This window comes from Nothobranchius furzeri, chromosome 12, assembly GCF_043380555.1.
Source record: "Nothobranchius furzeri strain GRZ-AD chromosome 12, NfurGRZ-RIMD1, whole genome shotgun sequence".
NCBI classification, from domain to species: Eukaryota; Metazoa; Chordata; class Actinopteri; order Cyprinodontiformes; family Nothobranchiidae; genus Nothobranchius; species Nothobranchius furzeri.
Window position 1 is genome coordinate 37,858,382 of NC_091752.1, and position 21,568 is coordinate 37,879,949.

General features: G+C 40.1%; 2 protein-coding genes across 2 annotated transcripts in view; one reads left to right on the top strand and one right to left on the bottom strand.

Annotated features, from left to right (window-relative positions):
- Positions 1-118: 118 nt before the first annotated feature.
- Positions 119-4,305, top strand: pno1 (partner of NOB1 homolog). The gene is made up of 7 exons (XM_015945024.3): positions 119-431; positions 862-1,008; positions 1,103-1,186; positions 1,415-1,475; positions 1,570-1,687; positions 3,876-3,946; positions 4,055-4,305. The coding sequence occupies exons 1-7, from the start codon at positions 234-236 to the stop codon at positions 4,120-4,122; spliced, it is 747 nt and encodes a 248-aa protein (XP_015800510.3). The 5' UTR covers positions 119-233; the 3' UTR covers positions 4,123-4,305.
- Positions 4,306-4,476: 171 nt separating this feature from the next.
- ppp3r1a (protein phosphatase 3, regulatory subunit B, alpha a) overlaps positions 4,477-21,568 on the bottom strand; it is a 53,405-nt gene continuing 36,313 nt past the window's right edge. Inside the window, exons 3-6 of the mRNA XM_015945025.3 lie at positions 15,205-15,381; positions 14,957-15,016; positions 13,761-13,945; positions 4,477-6,741 (exon numbers count right to left, since the gene is read on the bottom strand). Coding sequence (XP_015800511.1) covers positions 6,694-6,741; positions 13,761-13,945; positions 14,957-15,016; positions 15,205-15,381 — 470 coding nt within the window. The 3' untranslated portion in view covers positions 4,477-6,693. The remainder of the gene's footprint in view (positions 6,742-13,760; positions 13,946-14,956; positions 15,017-15,204; positions 15,382-21,568) is intronic.

Sequence of the window (21,568 nt, forward strand, 5' to 3'; positions counted from 1 at the left end):
ATATAAACAATAAAATAACTCATAATATGTTGAATGAATGTAATATGTTATAAATGTCTCCATATTAATAGTTTTTTTAACAATCCTGGCGTGTATTTGTACGTTTTTATGTCTAGGCGTTGATGATGTCGCAGTTTGGGTCCTTGCCGTCGCACGAGGCCATCCGATGCGACTGTGGCCAGAATCTGCTTCAGTTTCTTGTTTTGTAATCTGATTTTTAAACTTTTGTTGAGATGGACAGCGATAAAAACCAAACCCCAGAGGTGGAGGTGGGCGCGGAGAGTAAAAACGACTCTGAGTCGTTCACAAAGGTGAAGTCTAAAAAGACCCAGAAGCGAAAACGTGAACAGGACGGGGTGGACATGGACACGGAGGACAGCGTGGCGAACAAACGACCACAGTTTCCACCAATATCTGCAGACAAATTACGGGTATTTACGAAATTGCGGTGTTTTCTTATATAATACATACGTTTTAGGATCAAAATCAGCACTTTCTGTAAATCATGTATATTTATATTATTTACTGTTCTTACATTGGCTTATTAACTAGTAACAGCTTTGCGCCTGCGCACTATGGTCGACAAAAATGGTGCAAGCTCGCATTTAATGTCACAAATGACATTAAAACATACTTATGTTAAAATATCAATTTAGTCCGTGCTCAATTGCTAATATTGGTTTCCTTGGCATTTGTTATCCTCTAACTTGGTTGGAATAATGTGCTCAATGATGGAAAGCAACTGAAAAGTTTAATTTAAAATGATCACTAAATATTATAAAATATATTTTTAAGTGAAGTCTATTTGGCGTTATTCTTTGAAAATTTTTGTGGAGATTAACGCTGAATGTTGTGTTGCAGGGACCAGATGAGATGCGCAAAATTCCTGTTCCAGGTCACAGATACACCCCTCTCAAGGAAAACTGGCTAAAGATTTTCACCCCCATCGTAGAGAATTTACAACTCCAAGTCAGATTCAATCTTAAAACCAGGAGTGTTGAAATTAAAGTGAGTTTCCTCTACTACGTATTCCACCAGGAGAACAGCTTTGTGCTGGAGCTCACCCTTCTGTCTGGATTTGTATTTTCTCTTTTTTTTCCAGACATGTAAAGAAACGCAGGACATCAGCGCACTCACAAAAGCTGCAGACTTTGTCCGAGCGTTTATTCTTGGATTCCAGGTTGAAGTGAGTAAACTATCGGAAAGTTTCCGTGAGCTCAGTGTTTTTCTGAGGCACAACGTCAGATGATTGTCGTGGATCGTTAGTATCAGGCTGTGAACTAGTGGAAAGTGGGATTTGAGTGAAGATGTTATGAATTTGCTTGAGTTTTATTTGTTAAAAGAAATTTAAATCATTGCCACATGTGGTTTTTTTTTTTTTGTTGTGTTTTGCTGAGTTTCTACCTCTTCCCAGGATGCAATGGCTCTCATCAGATTAGATGAGCTTTTCCTTGAAACCTTTGATGTCACAGACGGTAAGATTGCAACTCCAGAGTATTTTTGTCAGTACTGAAACTGCACGTAGCATTTCACTTTTTGTTTATCAGCATTACCCTCTCGTGTCTGCAGTAAAACCTCTGAAGGGAGACCACTTATCCAGGGCCATTGGAAGAATAGCAGGGAAAGGAGGAAAAACGAAATTCACCATTGAAAATGTGACAAAAACCCGGATTGTGCTTGCAGACACGTAAGCTCTTATGTTTATCATTGAAATGCATGATTTTCAGTTTAAAATGTAATATTTTGACAGCTGGTGTTGCATTTGTTCAAATAAGACATGTAAAATGTGGGGGTAAAAGTTTTTATACTTAAGATTTGTTTACAGAAATGTTCCAACCTTTGGAACAGTTTATCTAAATACTACATTGCTCAAAAAATAAAGGGAACTCAAATAAGACATGCCAGATCTGAATGAATGAAATATTCTTATTAAACAATTTGTTTACATAGCTGAATGCGCTGGCAACAAAATCACACAAAAATTATTAATAGAAATCAAATTTATCAACCATGGAGGTCTGGATTTGCAGTCACAATCGAAATTAAAGTGGACAAACTACAGGCTGATCCAACATGGATGTAATGTCCTTTAAACAAGTCAGAATTAAGCTCAGTAGTGGGTGTGACCTACCTACAACACCTGGGCACGCTCCTGATGAGCTTCTCACAGACCTGGACTGCAGCATCCACCAACTCCTGGACATGATGGTGGTGGATCGAGTGAGACACGATGTCCCAGATGTGCTCAGTTGGATTCAGGTCTGGGGAACGGGCGGGCCAGTCCATAGCATCAATGCATTCATCCTGCAGGAACTGCGGACACACTCCAGCTACATGAGGGCTAGCGTTGTCTTGTATTAGGAGGGACCCATGGCCAACCGCACCAGTTTATGGTCTCACAAGAGGTCTGAGGGTCTCATCTCGGTACCTAATGACAGCCAGGCTGCCTTTGGCGAGCACATGGAGGGCTGTGCGGCCCTTCCCCATACCGACTCGCTGCCAAACCGGTCATGCTGGAGGATGTTGCAGGCAAAACTTTCTCCACGGCAGGTGTGATTGACTTGGAGTTAATTGTGCTCAGGGTCCGAAATTAACACTCGCCACTCACCAAATGCGAGCAAATTGCTCCATTTGGCGAGTAAATTTTTGAGCTCTATCTGCCACCTGGCGAGTAAATGTTTGCACCAAATTAGTTATGTTTATCAGTCATCTTCCATGGATTTCTGTGATACTCCTCCCACCTGCATGCAACGTACACAAACGTACACGAAACGTGAGCACTGCATCCAACGTCATTTCCGCCTATCCCATTCAATCAGTTTATCAAGTTAGCAGTTACCTTCGTGTTAAAACTAGCGGTGAAATGTGGCGGTTTTTAACTGGAGTCAGCCAGCCTTCCAAAGGAAAACTCGTCGAACTGGAAGAAAAACCACCAGGACCAGTGGCAACCAGAAGATTTTGTGAAAAGTGGCGAACTGGAGATGGCGGAGTCGTGAGACAATGGCTACATTATGATGGCCACGTAGCGTTGCTGCCTTTCACAGACAACTGTCCCTCGGCATTCTTCAAATATCCAAAAAATGCCCATACTTCCGACTTTGTCTTCTTTGAGGGATAATAAATGTCCCGAGTGCCATCTCTGGCCATTATTTCAGCTTTAGCTTAAAGAAAGTTTTGGTCGTAAACAACAAAGTGCGCATGTGCCGCCGGCAACTTTAGCAGATGATACGGTGGCTGGTAAGGGTCACCGCGCCTACACCACAGCCACGGTAACCCACAGAGATATTTTTTTTTTTAAAACAAGACGGTTATTATTATTGTCAACTTTTTTACCGGGGTTTACTGCTACACCGGTTACCGTGACAACCCTAGCCCTGACACACTTTCAGATATTCTCATGGTGCAGCTGTGTTCTCCAGAGATCAAGGACTATGACCCAAATGAGGCTGTAATGCTTTGGCACAAAGACGGTGTCAGAAGCAGGAGGCCAGACGTCATGGACAGAGAAAACAAGGAGTCTGACTAGATTTCAATGAAAGAGTTCATAAAAACTTCTCTAAAAATAAATAAATAGTAAACATGACAGAGTTAATTATTTTGTCACTCTGTTTGGAATCAACATAATATAGAATTACATGCTTTAGATAGATCTAAATCATTTAGAATTTTGGCCGGTAAAAAATATGCTTGGCCGGTAGATTTTCATCGTCTACCAGCCAACTTGGCCGGTGAGTAAAAAATTTAATTTCGGACCCTGATTGTGCTGTTAAGTGTTCCCTTTATTTTTGAGCAGTGTATTTTGCATGTGTAAAATCTAAAGGTTCTGAGTTTAAAGGAAAATAAAATTAGCTAATTTCTTTTATATTTTTCAACAGTAAAGTCCACATTTTAGGTTCTTTCCAGAATATCAAGATGGCCCGGACAGCAATATGTAACTTAATTTTAGGTAAGGACTGTAACTTTTCAAGTAAATGAACTAGTTGATCATTTCTAAACTCTGTAAACACACATTAATACTAAGAAAATGACCTTTAAACCACCTTACCCCCCACAGGAAGCCCACCTTCAAAGGTGTACGGTAACATCAGAATGGTGGCCAGCAGGACTGCAGAGAGATTCTGATTGGTTGCTGTGCGCATTTATCATGTCTTCACACTAGAGACTTCCACGTTGGCCTCGTGTTTTCAGAGGTCGTGTGGTTTTCTGACCAGCTCGAGTCATTTGTGAGGAATAAAAAAATTATTGGAAAGTTTGAATTCTGAGAATAAACACAGAATGTAAATAAAGGTCATGAAAGCACAGTCATTCTTGAGTCAAGACTTTCTGAAAGGTGTTCACACTTTGAGCTTGTGTTTACGTTTGAGGCTGGATTTGTTCAACGCCTTTAGGATGATGGCGCTCACTGAGAGAACGTCAGCACTGCAAAAAGATAACACGGGTCAAGTTTGGGGTTTGGGAGAGAAAAAGATGATCTCATTACTTTCAACATTTCAAAGTTTATTTAAATTTTATTTCATTTTCATACAGTATCAAGTTTCCAACAGTCCCACAGCATAATATGCAGCATGCAGAAAAAGAAAAAAAAAGGTTCTCCAACTTAAATCTTTTCAGATATCCCCACGCAAACTTAAAAGAACCCAAGTCCCTCAGAGAAAAAGTAGCACTTACAAACTAAAGCGCGGTCTGAACTATACAGAGAACAGAGAGCCAGAACTGCATTTAACAAATACTTATATACAAAAGAACAAAAACATCAAATTTCCCCTTTAAGCTGAGTACAGTGTGTGGCAGTTTGAGACAGGATCAGATATGCAACTTTGACTGGAATCGAAGCATCTCGCTGATCCGGGTAAAATACAAAAAGTTACATGTAGTTCAGTTCATTTGGATTACTGCTCATAATATGTGTACATTTACCAAAGTTTGGCAACATCCATATTGTATACCATTAAGTTCTTAAATATATTAACATCACCATTCATGTGTAAACAAGATTTTTATTTCAAAAAATTGATCTACATGCACAACAAAAATATACTTCCATGTCATGCAAGCACAGGGAGGCCCAAGCCGTGCAGAGCTTTGGGATGGGGGTGGGGGGGCTAATGGAGCGCTCCAGATCTGACTGATGGCTCCTGTTAAAACCAGCAGCTGGCCTCCAGAGCAAAACCAACCTCTATCCCAATGCTGCTTATAGTAAAACGTTTTTCCCATGAAAAATTAAAGAAATTTGGTTGACTTATTTATTTTGCTTCCTGCTCATTTCAGCAGGGATGGAGGGGAGGAAAACGATTGTGACAGAAAACAGGAAGAGGGAGTGGAAGCCAACTTTTGAAATGTACACGCTTTAACTCAAAGAGAAAAACCCCTAAATACTAGACTACCTCATTGCACACTGATCATACCAACGTCTTAAGATTTTAAGTGTTTGCGTTGAAGAAAACGGACCCGACTTCCTCAGAAGGGCTCAAGCAGAGGCAAAGCGTTCTGCTGCTGCTGTTCCATAAGATGGACACATCCATGACCTAATATACACATATTGGTTTTACAAAATGCTGCCTGCAGGTAAGTCCCTTAAATTGCATCGTCCTTGCACAAACAGCGTATAATCTCACAACTATTCACTCAGGTCTTTGACAAGTTTTTCCTGCAGTTGAACGAAAGCCTGAAATCCGTTCTGGTTCTGATGCAGTTCCCTAGCGCTGAGCTGTCCTTTACTTCCAGGACTGTCCTAAAGATGCACGCTGTTGGACGAAAATGCTTCTTTGAGAGTAAACCACGTTATAAGTTTTGCAGCCACTATTTTTGTCCTTTTCCTTTGTTGGTAAAAAGACATTTTCACGGCATTAAGTTTGTCTACCTAGAATTTATCTGACAGGAAATGAGGTTAATGTCCAATATAAACGCATTCTTAAGTATAAACAAACCTAGCAGACTTGTTACATAAAAAGGAGATGCTCTGCTAATAAGAGTGACTGGAAACTTCACTGGTCGGTTCAAACTGCGCGCGTGAGCCAAAATGGACAAAGAAAATCAGAAATGTTATTGTGTGTCTGATGACTCGCAGTCGTGTTGATGGAAGTGTTTTGCACCAGCTGATCCAACGTGAGCGACTGCGGGCGGCGATGATCGGTAATAACTGGAACTGGTGTTTGGATATGTTCTGGTTGGCACTTCATACCCTACTTTCTAGCTGTTCGGTAAGTGTTAAAACACTACACACTTCCCCTCACAAAACAACTGTAGATATACTTGTATTTTTTTCTTCTTTATAAAAGACAAGAACAAAAAAATAAATATCAAAAATAAACAATTAACAAAAAAGAAAGAGAATGAAATATGAACAAGCCAACCAGCCTCTTCACTGTGCCCCCTTTTCCCTCCATCCTCCCCTCATCCACAACCGGAGATGCTCTTGTAAAAAGACAAATGGATGCCCTTCAGTCTCTTAAAGTGCTACGACCGGGTTATTGAGGATTTACAGTTCAATAACACTTCAAAGTTGGCTTCACGAGGCCCGTGGTTTTCCAAAGAAAGTGGTGTCACAGAGAAAGATAGACAAAAAGAGAGAGAATACTTCCATTGATTTACACAGAGAGCGTTTTGCCAGACGTCTTGAGCAGATCTTCAGAGATGGTGGAGAAAGCGAGTGTCGAGGAGGGGGATTCAGCAAGCAGGGGGGGAGGCGCGCGCTCACACGTCCACCACCATCTTTTTGTGTATATCGAGACCGCCAACAACCTGGGAAAAAAAAAACAACCATTCAGGACTCTGATTCTGACACACAATTCCATTTTCATTCAGTTCTAAGGCCATTTCTCATGTGTTTTGCTATTTTCTGTTAATTTGCAAGTACATGTTTGGATCGTAGTTAGACGTCTATCTTCTGCTCCAAATAACATTCTGTGCACAAAACAAATAACCGGAGCTATCTGGGCTTTTATGGCTTTGTTTAAGTCTTTAGTAGATTTACTGAGTGCATTTCAGGATGGGTCTGCCTTGCAAGTCCACAACTTAAAGGGGCCATTTTTAGCATGTAGTATTGTTTCCTCATGATAAATACCCCCAACACCATGTTGGCTGCGTTTTCCTGTTCCAGCTATAAAAGTACAATTTTATTTTGAAATTCCTGAAACGTCCTAAAGTATAAGTTGTACATCACTCCATCTTCCTGCACTCAACACCAGGCCCTGCACCTCCCCCAGAAGCTAGTCTCTGGTCTGAAACCCATCTCCCCTGGCCAGCTAATGATAGTCTAGTGGTTAGAGTGCTGGGCTGGCACACTGTATTACGTAGGTTCACATCCCGGTCTCAGCAGTAACTTTTTTAGCTGCTGATAGTTTCAACACTTTATTGGTAAACTGTTTAAAAACAAGGACAAATATGTATTATTTGTTTTTACTTTCTTTGTTTATTTAGTCAGTGTGAGTCCATGTGAGGTGAGCTGAGTAAATCAACTAAAATGCTGCTCGGAAACGACCATATTCAAAGATGTTTAGGGACGCTAAATATTTAACAGAAAATAATCAACAAAACTAAAATATAAAAACATGAAATCTGCTTCAGCTGGCTAAATAATTACTGCCGACACCAGGCAGACGCCTTTATAACAGGACTACCATAGCCAACACACCAACCAACTTGCCTAAGACGCTGTTGTAGGCACGGTTGTCGAAGCGGAGTTTCACTAAAAGGAAACGTTTTATTTCTGGGTATAAATTTAAGCTGATGAAAACAACTGGTATTTAAGATACATGACTACAGTGCCAACGAGTATATGGTACTCGCAGTATCATATACTGTGAGTACCTTTGTTCTCAAAGGTTTAGAATGGCTTGATCTGGAACTATTAAAGTTTCCATCATGAATGAAAAGAAGATGAAACCAATTAGTATTTAAGCAATTTCATTTTAGATTTATTTTTTTAATATTTCAGAAAATGAAAACAGATTTAATTGTTCTTATTAGTCACCACAGGTTGTGAAGTTAAAACATGTAGATCAAGAGATTTGAAAACATATTTTAAAAGACACGTGTAATATGTATTTAAATCTAAGCTGTTTTAGAAACATTAAAATATCCTTCAGATGAAGGTAAACAGCCCCTCATGCCACACAGGCTAAACTAATCGATCTACGAGTCAGCAGGAACATTAGATAAAACTGAATCAGCTACATGAATCAATCACAGAAAACATTTTTGGATGATTGCTTCTTTCACATAAACCAAAACACAACTTAACAGAAAGCCTAACCAGGAGAGATAACAGGTGAATGGAGCATTGATAAAGCAGCACAAGAGCTTCTGATGGGAAATAAGTGGAAACGGGACATTTCCTAATGAACTAGACTCCATAGATTCACAGCAGTGCCAAACTTCTCTGTTGCCTATAATATCTACACCTATAAATAACCAGAGAAATCTATGTAAACAACATCCCAGTGGTTTATAAAAAACAGCGCGAACTATGAAACTGAAGCCGTTTTAAGATGGCAGCAAAACACTCAACCATTAGCTCATCTGTTGGATGTAACTATTCTATTGTAACACATACAGGCTGACCTACTCCTCAAACATGGCTGCTAAAACATGATCCAAGATGGCTGCCGAGTAGGTGTGGTGAGATTGCTGAGCTTTCCTAATATATGAATATCAGCAAAATAAGACAACATCCACCTTTTCTAAGCTTGCTTTTTTGTGGCTTAAGTAATCAGAAACCTTTGGCTTAAACCATTTCTGAGCTAGATGAAGTATTGAACATTTATTCGATACATGAAGTGTTGGACATATTTTTTCGGCACATGTTCCAACCAGCTGGGAATCTGACAACGCCATAAAGTTAACCATCCAAGGAAACTGTTTGGAACAACGATGTCTATGGAGAATCTGGTCCAAGATATGGAGGAGATAAAAAAGTCCTTGAATTTCATGTCACATGAGATAACTAAAGTGGCAAAACAGCAAAGCGGCCTACAGGAGGTATTGAAAGAAGTCAAGCAACTTAAGGCTTTAATACAAGAAAAGGACAAAAAAATTGAGCTGCTTGAACGGAGGGTTGACGAGTTGGAGCAACATTCAAGGTTGGATGATCTCTTGATATCAGGACTGGAAATACACCGTACCTATGCACAGGCCGCAGCCTGTGACAGGGGAAAAGACATTGAAATCACTGCTACTCATTCTCCAGGTTCTCCCTCACTTGAGGATCAGGTGATCAAATTTTTCAACAGCAAAGATATTGCAATATCCAGTAAAGACATTGTGGCTTGTCACTCATTGGCTCAAAAACATAGTAAAACATCAACCATTGTGATCAGGCTTGCCAGTAGAAAATGTAAAATGGAGGTGCTGAGGAATGCAAAAAAATTAAAGGGTACAAGTGTATATGTAAATGAGCATCTTACGAAAAGAAACTCAGAAATCGCAAGGCAAGCAAGGATCCTGAGAAAAGAAAAGAAGATCCATGACACTTGGACAAGACACTGCAAAGTACTGATAAAGCTAAATGGTCCCCCGGAGCAGGCAAAAGTGATGGTCATCAGAGATATTAAAGAACTTGATCAATACAAATGACATATGTCTGCTGTGGATCACCAAGGATGAATAAGAGGAAGACAACCAACTTCACGCATGGATGATACAACAAGAAGATATACGAAGAATCTGGATTATTCAACTCTCAATACAGTAAGAACAGAGACTGGTAATTCAAGTTATGAAAATTTACAATTGCAAAGGTTTGACTACACAGAATATAAACCACAGGATATGCAGGATGACATTGACCCAGATAACAATTTTTACACTAGAGTACAAAATCATTGTGAATACTATACTGAAGACCAGTTTGAACATAATGTCACTATAAAAGGTAAATTATCTGTTATACATTTCAATTGTAGAAGTCTAAATTCAAATTTTGTGAAGATTATGCAATGTTTGAAGCAATCAAATCATCCATTTACTGTAATAGCAATCTCTGAGACATGGCTCCAGGAAGGGAGGATATCTATGTTTCAAATTGAAGGATATAATATGTTTTCCACAAGTAGAGATTGCAAAAAAGGTGGGGGTGTGGCTTTGTATATTGATAAAAACTTTCAAAGTAGATTGGTGGGTGATATGACATTAGTTATGGATAACATTATGGAGTGTGTATCTGTGGAAATACAAATAGAAAAGTCTAAGAATGTGTTAGTCAGTTGTATGTATAGGAAACCAGGATCTTGTGTTGAAATGTTTAAAGAAAAAATAGTTGATATGTATGATGATATAATCAACAGAAAAATGTGTTTTGTCTGTGGGGATTTTAACATTGACCTGTTGAATCCTCAAATGCAAAATGCAAATACAGAGTTTATTAATTCCATGTTTAGTTTGGGACTGTATCCACTAATAACTCGGCCAACTCGAATTACAAAAACTAGTGCGACACTGATCGACAATATTTTTACAAATATTCTTGAATATGATGTGTTAAGTGGTCTTGTAATTACCGATATGTCTGATCATTTACCGGTTTTCACAGTCGTACAAAGGACAACTGTAACTACTCAAAGTGAATCTGTGGTTGTTACAAGGCTAAAAAATCAAGAAGCAGTAAATTCATTTAAAACTGACTTAATGGAACAAAATTGGGAGGAGGTTTATGTGGAAGATGTAAATATGGCTTATGGAAAATTTTTAAATATTATAACTTCTCTTTATGAAAAAAACTGCCCTTTGCTTTATAAGGTGGATAAGAATAAATATGCTAAAAAGCCGTGGATAACTAAGGGGATTCAGAAGGCTTGCAGGAAAAAAAATAAGCTGTATAAAGACTTTTTAAAGAAAAGAACGGAGGAAGCAGAACAGAATTACAAGATATACAAGAATAAATTAATAAGTATTATGAGATCTAGTAAAAGAAATTATTATAGCAAATTATTGGAAGGAAATAAATCTAACATTAAAAATACGTGGCGCATATTAAATGATGTAATAAAAAAGGGTAGTGGAACCAATAGTCTTCCAAATATTTTTCTAACAAAAGACAATCAAGAAATTTATCAGTCTAAAGAAATAGCAAATGAATTCAATAAGTATTTTACCGAAATTGGGCCAGATTTGGCAAAGGATATATCAAATACTAAATTAGATGCTGATGCTGTGAGTAAAATAACAAATTTAGACAAAACCATATTTATTCAAGGCACAAATGAAAATGAAGTTATAACAGTTGTTAAAACATTTAAAAGTAAAAAGTCAGCAGATTTACATGGATTTGATATGTCGGTTGTAAAAGAAATCATTGAGATTATAGCCAAACCACTTACACATATTTGTAACCAGTCTCTCCAATCAGGAAGATTTCCTGAAAGGATGAAGGTTGCAAAAGTCATTCCTATCTATAAGGCTGGAGACAAACATGACTTTTCTAATTATAGACCAATTTCTATTTTATCTCAGTTCTCCAAAATACTAGAAACAATATTTCATAAAAGATTGTATGACTTTATTGAGCATCATGATATTCTTTCTGAACAGCAATATGGTTTTAGACGTGATCGGACAACTTCTCTGGCAATTGTTGATCTAGTGGAGAAAATATCTGATGCAATTGACAACAAACAATATGCTGTTGGGGTCTTCTTAGACCTGACCAAAGCTTTTGATACTGTTAATCATGACTTATTAATAAAAAAATTGTGTAGATATGGAATCAGGGGTGTGGCCTATGACTGGATTAAGAGTTATTTAGAGAACAGACTCCAATATGTCCACATTAACAACACTGATTCACAGCTACTGACAGTGACCACCGGTATCCCACAGGGGTCAGTGTTGGGTCCCTTGTTGTTTATTCTTTATATTAATGACATATGTTTAGTTTCTAAAACATTGCATTTCATACTATTTGCAGATGATACTAATGTTCTAAGTTTTGGGAAAGATTTAATAACATTAATGGACAAGGTTGAGAAAGAATTAAATGCATTAAAGTGTTGGTTTAACTTAAATAAATTAACTTTAAATTTAAATAAAACAAAATTTATCATATTTACTAATAGAGCAATTACAGTGGATACAAATCTCAAAATAAATAATACAGAAATTGAAAGAGCGAATGAAATAAAATTTCTTGGCGTAACCATAGAAAAAAGTTAAGTTGGAAACCGCATATTGACTCAATTAAAGCAAAGTTATCGAAATCATTAGCAGTTCTCTATAAAGTTAAAGAATTTTTAGATGAAAAAGCTTTATATCTTTTGTATTGTTCCTTATTTCTGCCTTATTTCATGTATTGTGTTGAAGTGTGGGGAAATACCTACGAAACCCACTTAAAGCCTTTGTTTATAATTCAAAAGAGAGCAATCCGACTTGTAAATAAAGCAGCTTGTAGAGAGCATACACATTTACTTTTTATTCATTTAAAAGTATTAAAGCTAAGAGAATTAGTTACATTAAGAACTGCACAGTTTATGTATAAAGTGATGTATAATTTGATGCCAAAACAAATTCAGGATCTGTTCCAGATCAGAGAGAGTGTTTATGATCTCAGAGGGTATAAAATGTTTAGAAAGCCTAAAGTAAGAACTAAAATGAAACAACTTTGTATTTCTTGTGTTGGGGTTGATGTGTGGAATAAATTAGACCAGGAGCAAAAAGATTGTTCAACAATGGTAAAGTTTAAGGGTATGTTTAAATCAAATGTGATTAAATATTATGAATCAAGTCAATGAAAAAATGCATAAAACATTAAAGGTCTTTTTTTTTTTTTATTTTATGAAGCTAGAATGGGGATTTGAATATATTCCCATACATTTCAAACATGATGTAAAAATTATGGAATCGGTACGCTATTCTAAAATTTTGTTTAAGTTCAAAGGGTTTGGGGGGCTGGGCTTATAAGCTTATGCTTCTGCCCGCGCCCATTCTTAGCATTGTGTAAGTTGTGTGTTTGCTTGTAAACCTGCAAATGTTTCTTTGTTATATTATATTGTACTATTGATTTTAATTTCTCATTAATTTCTCATTAAACACACCGACACAGATGACAGCAGGCTATTCCAGACATTTTTCTCTCGCCGTAGAAGGAGAAGCTCAGGCATCAGTAATGACATTAGCGATGGCTCCGTTCCATTAGGTGTCCCTGTAAGCCGCCACAGTGAAGCAGCATGTTCTCCAGCAGAGCCACAATGTGATAAAATCTCAGCGCCACACTGGCAAATACGCAAATACTCCATCCTTTCTCCTACCATCACCCCTCAAACTAAATCTATTTTCATCACCACTGTCTTTGATTCAGCTGCTCACACAGAGCAGCTACAGAGTGAGAAATGGTTTCTCTTTCTCCATCCTGGAAATAAACTCATTTCAGTTCAAGGCTCAGGAGATCTAGCTGTCAAATGTTGGTCTCCTCCCTGTCAGAGTCAGAAATGGAGCCTTTTATTTCAGAAGGTGTCTCAGAGCAAAGCCTGGAGGGGGTTCTTAAAAGAACACCACCCACTGTGTTGGACCAAATTTCTTCCCCTCTTTGATCTTAAATTAGATCTGGGCAGCAAGCCTCGACTATAAATCAGTGTGAAACCCGGCTTCTCTGTTTAAACATCATCTGTACAGATAAGATGTACATCACAGCGATGCTCAAGACTGTTGGATGACACAGATCCTCCTACACGAGCGCCGTCTCAACAGAAGCATATCCCCTTTGACCTCTGGATCCTCTAAACAGGCTGCATCAGCAGAAATGTCATGGAGAACACACAGAAGGGACTTACTGCACAAAACTCTTCAAAGGATATCCTGCCGTCTCCGTCCTTGTCTGCATTTATAATAGTCTTGTCCACGATCTGCTGGAGCTGCGTGTCCTTCAAGTTGTTGCCTACCATCATTTTCAGCACTTGAAAGAGCTCGCCGTTGGAGATGTAGCCGTCCTTGTCCATGTCGTAGATCCTGAAAGCGACTGTGTGGAAACAGATGTATGGAAACACTGGCTGAGCACAGAACATTCTGTTTACAGAAGCATCTCTGGTAAGCCTTCAGCACGTTTTAACAACGCGGAAAGACCGAGATACAGGAAAAACTCTGAAACACACCTTTCAAGATGGAGACAGACTAGGGATGTTCGTTTGCTTTGCTCCCGATCCAATTGCGAGTCACTTGACTGCAAGAACCTGCCGGTACTGAGGCCTGACCCAATACTTTAGAAATGCGTTAAGAAAAAAGGGGAACGCACTAGTTGTCCTTTAAAGGTGTAGTTTACTCATTTATTCAATGCATTAGCAGTGTTCTCTAGAGTAAATCAATGCCTTATGAGTAATTAAAAACTGAGCAGGGTTAGTTTTTGTTAAGGTTGAGCATCAGATTCGTAGTGGTAAACGCAGCACTACCTTTTCCATCTCGTTAATGCCCAGAGTGCAAGCATTACACGTGTGCTACGCTGCCTTAGTTGTTCGTTTAAAAACACATCCACATTACAGACATTTTCTCTCTCGAGGCGACAAGTACGCTCTGTTAGCTAGCAACTACAAGCTATGGTGTGTGAATTCCTCTACTACCTTAAATAGTGGGACTTAAAGTGTTGATGTCTGAAAAAAAAAATAGTGACGTAGAGGAACTTGTTGAATTTAAAACCAAGTCATTGTTATTCCATTCAAAAATCTCTTTCTCAGGATGAGTTTAAAAAGTAATGTTATTTGTTTTATTTGGTTCAATCTGATTTTTCCCATCGATTCCAATTTCCTGAAAATCACGTGATTGGACCCCATTTCTGATCACACGATCGGAGCATCCCTTAGACAAACACATGCATCTGAACTAATCTAGCAAAAACAAGTTTTATTTCTTTGCTGCACTATGAAGTTGAGGCCTGATAAACTCAAAGCAGCTGTAGTTTAGCGAAGAATAATCGTAACAGTCAGAGCGAGCGCGCTCCGGCCACGCGAGGATGTGAGAAACGTGCAGCTTCACTTACATCGCAGCTTCTGTTCTTTGTCTCCTTTCACACTAAACTGTGAGACGCCCTCGATAAACTCTAAAAAAAGAGAAAAAAATAGAAGAAGAAGAAAACAAACTTTAACATCACAAGCATCCCTCTTTTCCTTCTCTGGCGTTGATTTCACAAAAAACACATTAAAAAGCAACATGATATATTACACTGGGTCAAATTTAATAAAACACTACAGTTAAGCATGTTTTTATGTTAATGACGGCCATCTTTACCTTTAAAGTCCACCTCTCCGTTCCCGTCTGTGTCAAATATGTCGATAACCCTCTGCACCAGCGGGTTCTGTTGCAGCTCCGGCAGAGACATGAACTCCTCCACGCTGAGAGAGCCGGAGTTATCTAGGTCGAGTTTCTTAAACCTCTTCCCTAGCCTCTTAATCTCATCAGCATCGACTGGACAAAAAGAAACAGACACACAGAGAAGATCTGGATGACTTTGTAACTGATCGCTTTACCACAAAAAAATACAAAAAAAGAGAGAAATCCGTGTCGCCCTGAAATCCGTCATACTGCACATAACAAAAGAATACAAGTAAAAAGTAACTGAAATGTAGAGTGTTTCTGCAAACACACGTGTCCTTGTTCATGAACTGTTGAAGTCAAATGTTGAAGCCAGAAACCAAACAACACTTCAACCCAAACTATTAAACATCTTCTTCAGCTAAAACAAACAGGAGCAACTTCGTTTATGACCAAGTCTCTGATGTGATAAATGCAAAAGAAGAACGGGAGAGAAACACCAGCTGTGGCTCCGGTTCAAAGGAAACATAACCTAGATGGAGCTCCTGTAAACTCACAGGCCTTGCTGTCAGCTGGTGCGTCTTTACGAGGCGGCGTTTGGTCCCGTCTCTCTCCTGCCATCAGCAAAAAGCCTCCGCTCTCAGGCCCACGGCTGAGCAACAGTAAGGCGTAATCCAGACGCAACAACAAAGCCACTTGTTCATTTCTATATAAGCTCATTCACATACAGTCACATGATCACACCGACCAACCACCAACTCTTACTTTACATGCTTTAATCTGGGGTCCTAAATGACACAGGCCATTAACCTGGCTAAAAGACTATTTACATTGGTTCTGATTGAGTTTACCAACCTACACAAGAACAACAGCTTCAGCTGCCTGACAGGAAGCTGATATAGAATCACTAATCAATCCAAATAATTACTAGTCAGGGAATAAAAAAGAGCCAAATGTTACATCAGCAGCAGAGTTGAGCTGGAGTTTTAAAAATAAACCAGCTTCAGCCTTTTGGTAGCAAGTTGTAGAAGGTCAGGCTGGGAGTTTTCCAAGCTGATTTCACCTGCTTCTGAAAAGACAGGTGACAGACTTAACACCACGTATACGTATGGCTCCTTTTAGGTCTCTATGGTTTTATATTTACTCATGTTAGACAAGTCATACCCTATAGCCTGACTGAACGCCGGAGATCTGATCCCAACTATTAAATGAAAACCGGCATCACCATCAAATCAAACCTGATTTTATAGGTCAGTGCCCACACACACTTTATTAATGTACCTTCTCATATTAATAACAATGCTTTTCAACAGGTTTAATCATATAAGACATCAGAGGTGTGCCATCTTAGGTATCCCACAGCTCGATTCCATTCAGGGTCCTTTGATTCGATTATTAAACGATTACCACGATTTTTGATGCTTTTTTTTCCACAGTTCATCACGTCAAACCTTTTTCATACTTTAAAATTAATTTAGCATATCCAACATACTTTTGCATGAAATCTACAGGATAAATGTGAAAGTAAGCACGGGCAGACAGTTTTGCTTTTGCGAGCAGGATTAGGTGAGACAGCAAACTGGAGCGATGCTGAAATCCAGAGCTTCTGGATGCAGATCTTACGTTTAAATCAGACAGTTCACGTGGGACTGTGAAGGACAAACACCTTTTGGAGCAGCTTGTGAAAAAACTTGTGTGGCTTCAGTCAGCATAAAAAACAAGTTGCGTTCAAGCTAAAAGGAAGTCTGATGGCGTGGAAACTGCCCCCCCCCCCCCCCACTTTATACCACTCTTTTAGTAAAACCACATGATCACTCCACATTAATCCTTCCTCGATTGTTGGCTGGTTAGGAGGAACCACCACCGACTTCTTTTCTTCATTTTCCCCAGGATGGAAGCGTGTAAGGTGCTGTTGTGTGTCAGTAGCATTGCTGTTGTATTTTAGTTTACCTTTACACTCATTTCCTTTTAAGTGTTGGCTGACGCAGCTCAGAAATATCGCGTGGACATCGAGGGCAGTTCCACTGGATTGCCAGACTGGGGCGGCGGTCCTCTATTTAAAAAGGCGAACCGCAAAGCATGTTGCAATTACAGGGAAATCACACTTCTGAGCCTCCCTGGTAAAGTCTATTCCGGGATTCTGGAGAGGAGGGTCCAGCGGATTGTCGAACCTCAGATTCAGGAGGAGCGATGCGGTTTTTGTCCTGGCCATGGAACACTGGACCTGCTCTATACCCTAAAGGAGGTCTTGGAGAGTGCGTGGGAATTTGCCCAACCAATCTACGTGTGTTTTGTGGATTTGGAGAAGGACTTCGACCGCATCCCTAGGGGGGCCTTCTGGGGGGTACTCCGGGAGTATGGGGTACCAGGTCCTCTGATACGGGCTGTTAGGTCCCTGTATGACCGGTGTCAGAGCTTGGTCCACATTGCCGGCAGTAAGTCGAGCTCATTTCCAGTGAGAATTCCTCCAACACTTTGCAGATGTTTGTCGGCATTTATCTATAATCGTTTAATAATACACAGATCAATTTTGCATCGGCACATGTCACATGATGCATCGATTATGAGGTGAATTGGAACACCCATATAGGGAGCCTAAGTCTCCTCCCTTTCTGGTTTGCTCATGGGTCTCTGGAAGAATGAAAACATGAACGCAAGTCAACAGGGCTAAAAGAGCTATTTTCTAACCCGCTTTGCCTTATGCCCTGGATTGCAAATATGTTGTACTTCAATTTAAATTTAAAGTAATGATGGGTGTTCAGGGGTGGACATTAACTTCAAAACCAACCGGCCAGCCGGGCCGGTAACTCTGAATATCTACCGGCCCCGCTGGTCAGCTGCCAAAACGAGTCAAAATAACTGAACCGTTTTATATGTAATAAACCTTTATTTTGTACACATTCACAAACATAATAACGTATTCAAGGTTGAATTTGTTTATTCCCTCAACAAAATTCGATTTTGTCGTCGCATACTTCCAGCATACAACGCAGTACATCACCAAATCCGCTTTGCTGTACTCGAGCCATTGACTGTGTTCGAGATGAGCCAGTTCTGCGCAGATTAGACCAGCGGTGATCGGCGAGCAGTGCATGCCGGTTAGATTTGTGTCCGACTTGACGCCGACTTGCTCTGACGTCATGCATACGTAGGCAACGATAACCTCGTGAGATCAAGGTGGCAGCAGATTTTGGAGCAAGGCACTGCAGTTGCTCTCCACCGGCTGCAAAACCTAGGGGATGACGGGAAACGCCAGGCTCTCACCTGATCTAAGATCTGATTGGTTCACATTTTGATCCAAACATCCGGTGGTAGAACATGAAATGTTAGTTGGTCACATGTATTCTGTAAATAATGTTATGTTGATGATGATAACTATATAGGCCATAAAGAGAAATTTGTTTTGTGTTCTTTTGTCACGTTTCCTATGAGCACACTGAAGCTACAGCTGATGATAACCTTTACTTATTATTACAGTCATGTCTTCATATACAACATATGATATCCACAAGCATGTGAGGATGTGTTTCAGCTGCTAACAGGCACCAGAATTAAAATTGAAAATTGAACAAGTGTGAACGCTAACGCGATATCTTCAGCCATCGTCACCCGTGAGCTACACATGCAGGGAAATCTGTCCGACTTAAACGCCGGCTTTCAGCCACTCCCCCTGCTGCTTCCGTCTGCTCTCGTCTGTTTTCCAGGTGAGGCGCTGTTCAACTCGAACACGGCCATTCTCCGCCCCTCCCGTCTTCTTTAAACCGACAAGAATCATTCCACCTACGCACACGCTTCTCTGCTTCATACCGTTTCGAACTGTCTCGCTCATCCTCACCAGTTTTAAAGCGTTTTGCTGGAGATTTCATCAAGAATTCCCATCCCTGTGGCGGCGGCATCTCCCTGCGTGCTTGTGTGTTTCTAGCGTGGTTCCACTTCGTCTTTAATAGTGAACTTATAGTTCACGTGACTATAACTAGAATCGTGCAGTACGTGGCTAGAGGCGCGCAGGTTCACGCGTGCGAAACGAAAACGGCGGCTTCCTACAGGGCGCGGCTATGATGTAGGTGAAAGCCGGTGTGTAAATGACAAACAAGGCTTGGGCGCCACCCGGGCGGTAAGTCGTCAAGTATCTACCGCCCGACGAGAAAATTTAGCAACAATGGCGCTCGGGCGCTTTAAAGGTCCCCCCCTGGTGTTTGATGCCAGTCATGTACTTTGAGATTTATCAGCTTGTAAAAATTTGTAATTAGCATGACTACAAATCAGACGTCAGTATGTTGCATATATGACATCACCACAGAATCTCCTCTCCCCTAGTGTAGATGCTACTTACCACATGGCCAGATTAATCTATAAATGTAAGTCCTTAATCGACACTAGAACAGGCACAGATCATATAGAGGACTTAAGTTTACTAACTAACAAACCCACACGCTGAAGTCACTGATGCTGAGTGGTAAAGTAAATGATTTCTAGTTACATCCAAGGAGTATTCCTACGGAATCTCTGTTACCGGAGGGCTAAGGAATGATCAGGAGCACTAACTGGTTCCAGTTGGATGACTGGAGGATGATCTAGAAATATTGGAGATCGGGACGAGGAGTGATTAAACTGACGTGTGATCGGTAAACAGGTGAGTGGATCTTCCTCAAATGGGATGTCCCGCGGTCATGCCTTCCTTGTTGCTCGCTGGCCATGATGCATTTGGATGTAAACATCCCCCTTTAGCTTCTGTTCAGATGACAACATCTTCAACACACCTCGCTAGTAACGCACTGCATTTTCTAATCAGTAAAGGAAACTATGTTGTAACGATGGAGAAAGTAATTCAGTTGATAACATGTTACGGAAATGCTAATTCTGTTGGTAACACCGTTATTTTCATTAATATTCATGAAAGACAAACACCTCTCTGATTGGCCTACAGCAACGCAACTCTTCATCTGCCTCTGTTCGCTCTTCTTTCTTGGGTAAAAAAATGCAATGATAATGTTTAATCTCCACAAATAACACAAGCCTATCTGTTATGCCATGTTGTGAACAGGCTAATGCTAATATTCGCTTCAGCTAGCTGAGACGCAAGCACAAGATCAATACAGCCTTCTGTGGTCACAAACCAAGGAGATGAATAAAATTTGAATGCTCTACAACGGCTCTGGCTCCGGTGCGGAGAACTAAGGTGCGCAAACAGACATGCGCGGGATTTTCGAGATCTTGCGATACAGTCCGAGCAATAAACGCAGAAGTTAGATCCAAACACCCGTTGTGTGGGAGAAGCATTGAAATGAACAGTTTAATCTGCCCATCATTTGTGTTGAGAGATCAGCAGTGTTTGGATCAACAAAGTGTGACTACTTTGATAGTGGAAACTGTATTTATGGCTTATTTTTGTGCATTTAACGTTCAGCTGCCATTGCTAGTTGTTAAAAGTTGTTAAACCTGTGCATATGAAACAAAAAACGCTTTTTGTTTATCGATTTATAGTGAAATAACGGACGTTGTGCTTGCTCCCTTTCCTGTTGGGCGGTTGTGATTTCTGTCCATTGACTGCGGAGGTGCTCCGGCGTCCGGCAAAAATAGAATCGATCCCATTTGTGCCGGATGGCGGAACGGCGGGCGGCGCACTGTGCCGCACGGCCGCAATAGTGGGACAGCTCTGATTGACTACAATGGGACCGATTTTGCTGCGGAGTTCGTGCCGGAGCAGAGCGGAGGTAGTGGAATTTTGGGGTAAGAGTGTTGGAGGAGGAGCAGAGGAAAGGGTAAGAACAAGAGACTGAGAAGGAGAAAGTTAGGACACGGAAGCTGAACGGATGAGAGGATGGTTTAAATCATGAACCTTGAACTTAAAGAAAGAAAGAAAGAAAGAAAGAAAGAAAGAAAGAAAAATTTTAAACAATCAAAAATATGTTCAAAATGAAAAATTATAATTAAAATTGTGATAAAAATAATAATGTAAGGAAAGGGAGAGAGAAAATGAATAGAAAAGAGGGTAATCAGTGGATCGCAGGAAAGGCAGAATAAGTAGAAAGAACAGAATAAGGAGAGAATAAGAACAGAATAAGGAGAGGGTGGTGATGAAGGTCAAGCAAAAACTAGCCAGGTGAGTTTCAGCTGCTTTTTAAAGGAGACCACTGAGTCCACTGATATCAGGTTCAGGGGGAGAGAGGTCCAGAGTCTGGGGGCCAAAGCAGCAAATGATCTGTCACCTTTGGTCTTTAGCCTGGTGCTGCACAACCAGTAGGCTATGGTCACTGGACCTCAGGGACCTGCTGGGGGTGTACGGACTGAGAAGATCACCAATATATGATGTGCTTGTCCATGTAAGCCTGCTACATGA

Excerpts from the sequence above, each read along its gene's own strand:
- pno1 (XM_015945024.3), top strand. The coding sequence starts at position 234 with ATGGACAGCGATAAAAACCAAACCCCAGAGGTGGAGGTGGGCGCGGAG. Across the intron at positions 432-861 it reads TATCTGCAGACAAATTACGG|GGACCAGATGAGATGCGCAA; the intron begins GTATTTACGAAA and ends GTTGTGTTGCAG. Across the intron at positions 1,187-1,414 it reads TTCTTGGATTCCAGGTTGAA|GATGCAATGGCTCTCATCAG; the intron begins GTGAGTAAACTA and ends ACCTCTTCCCAG.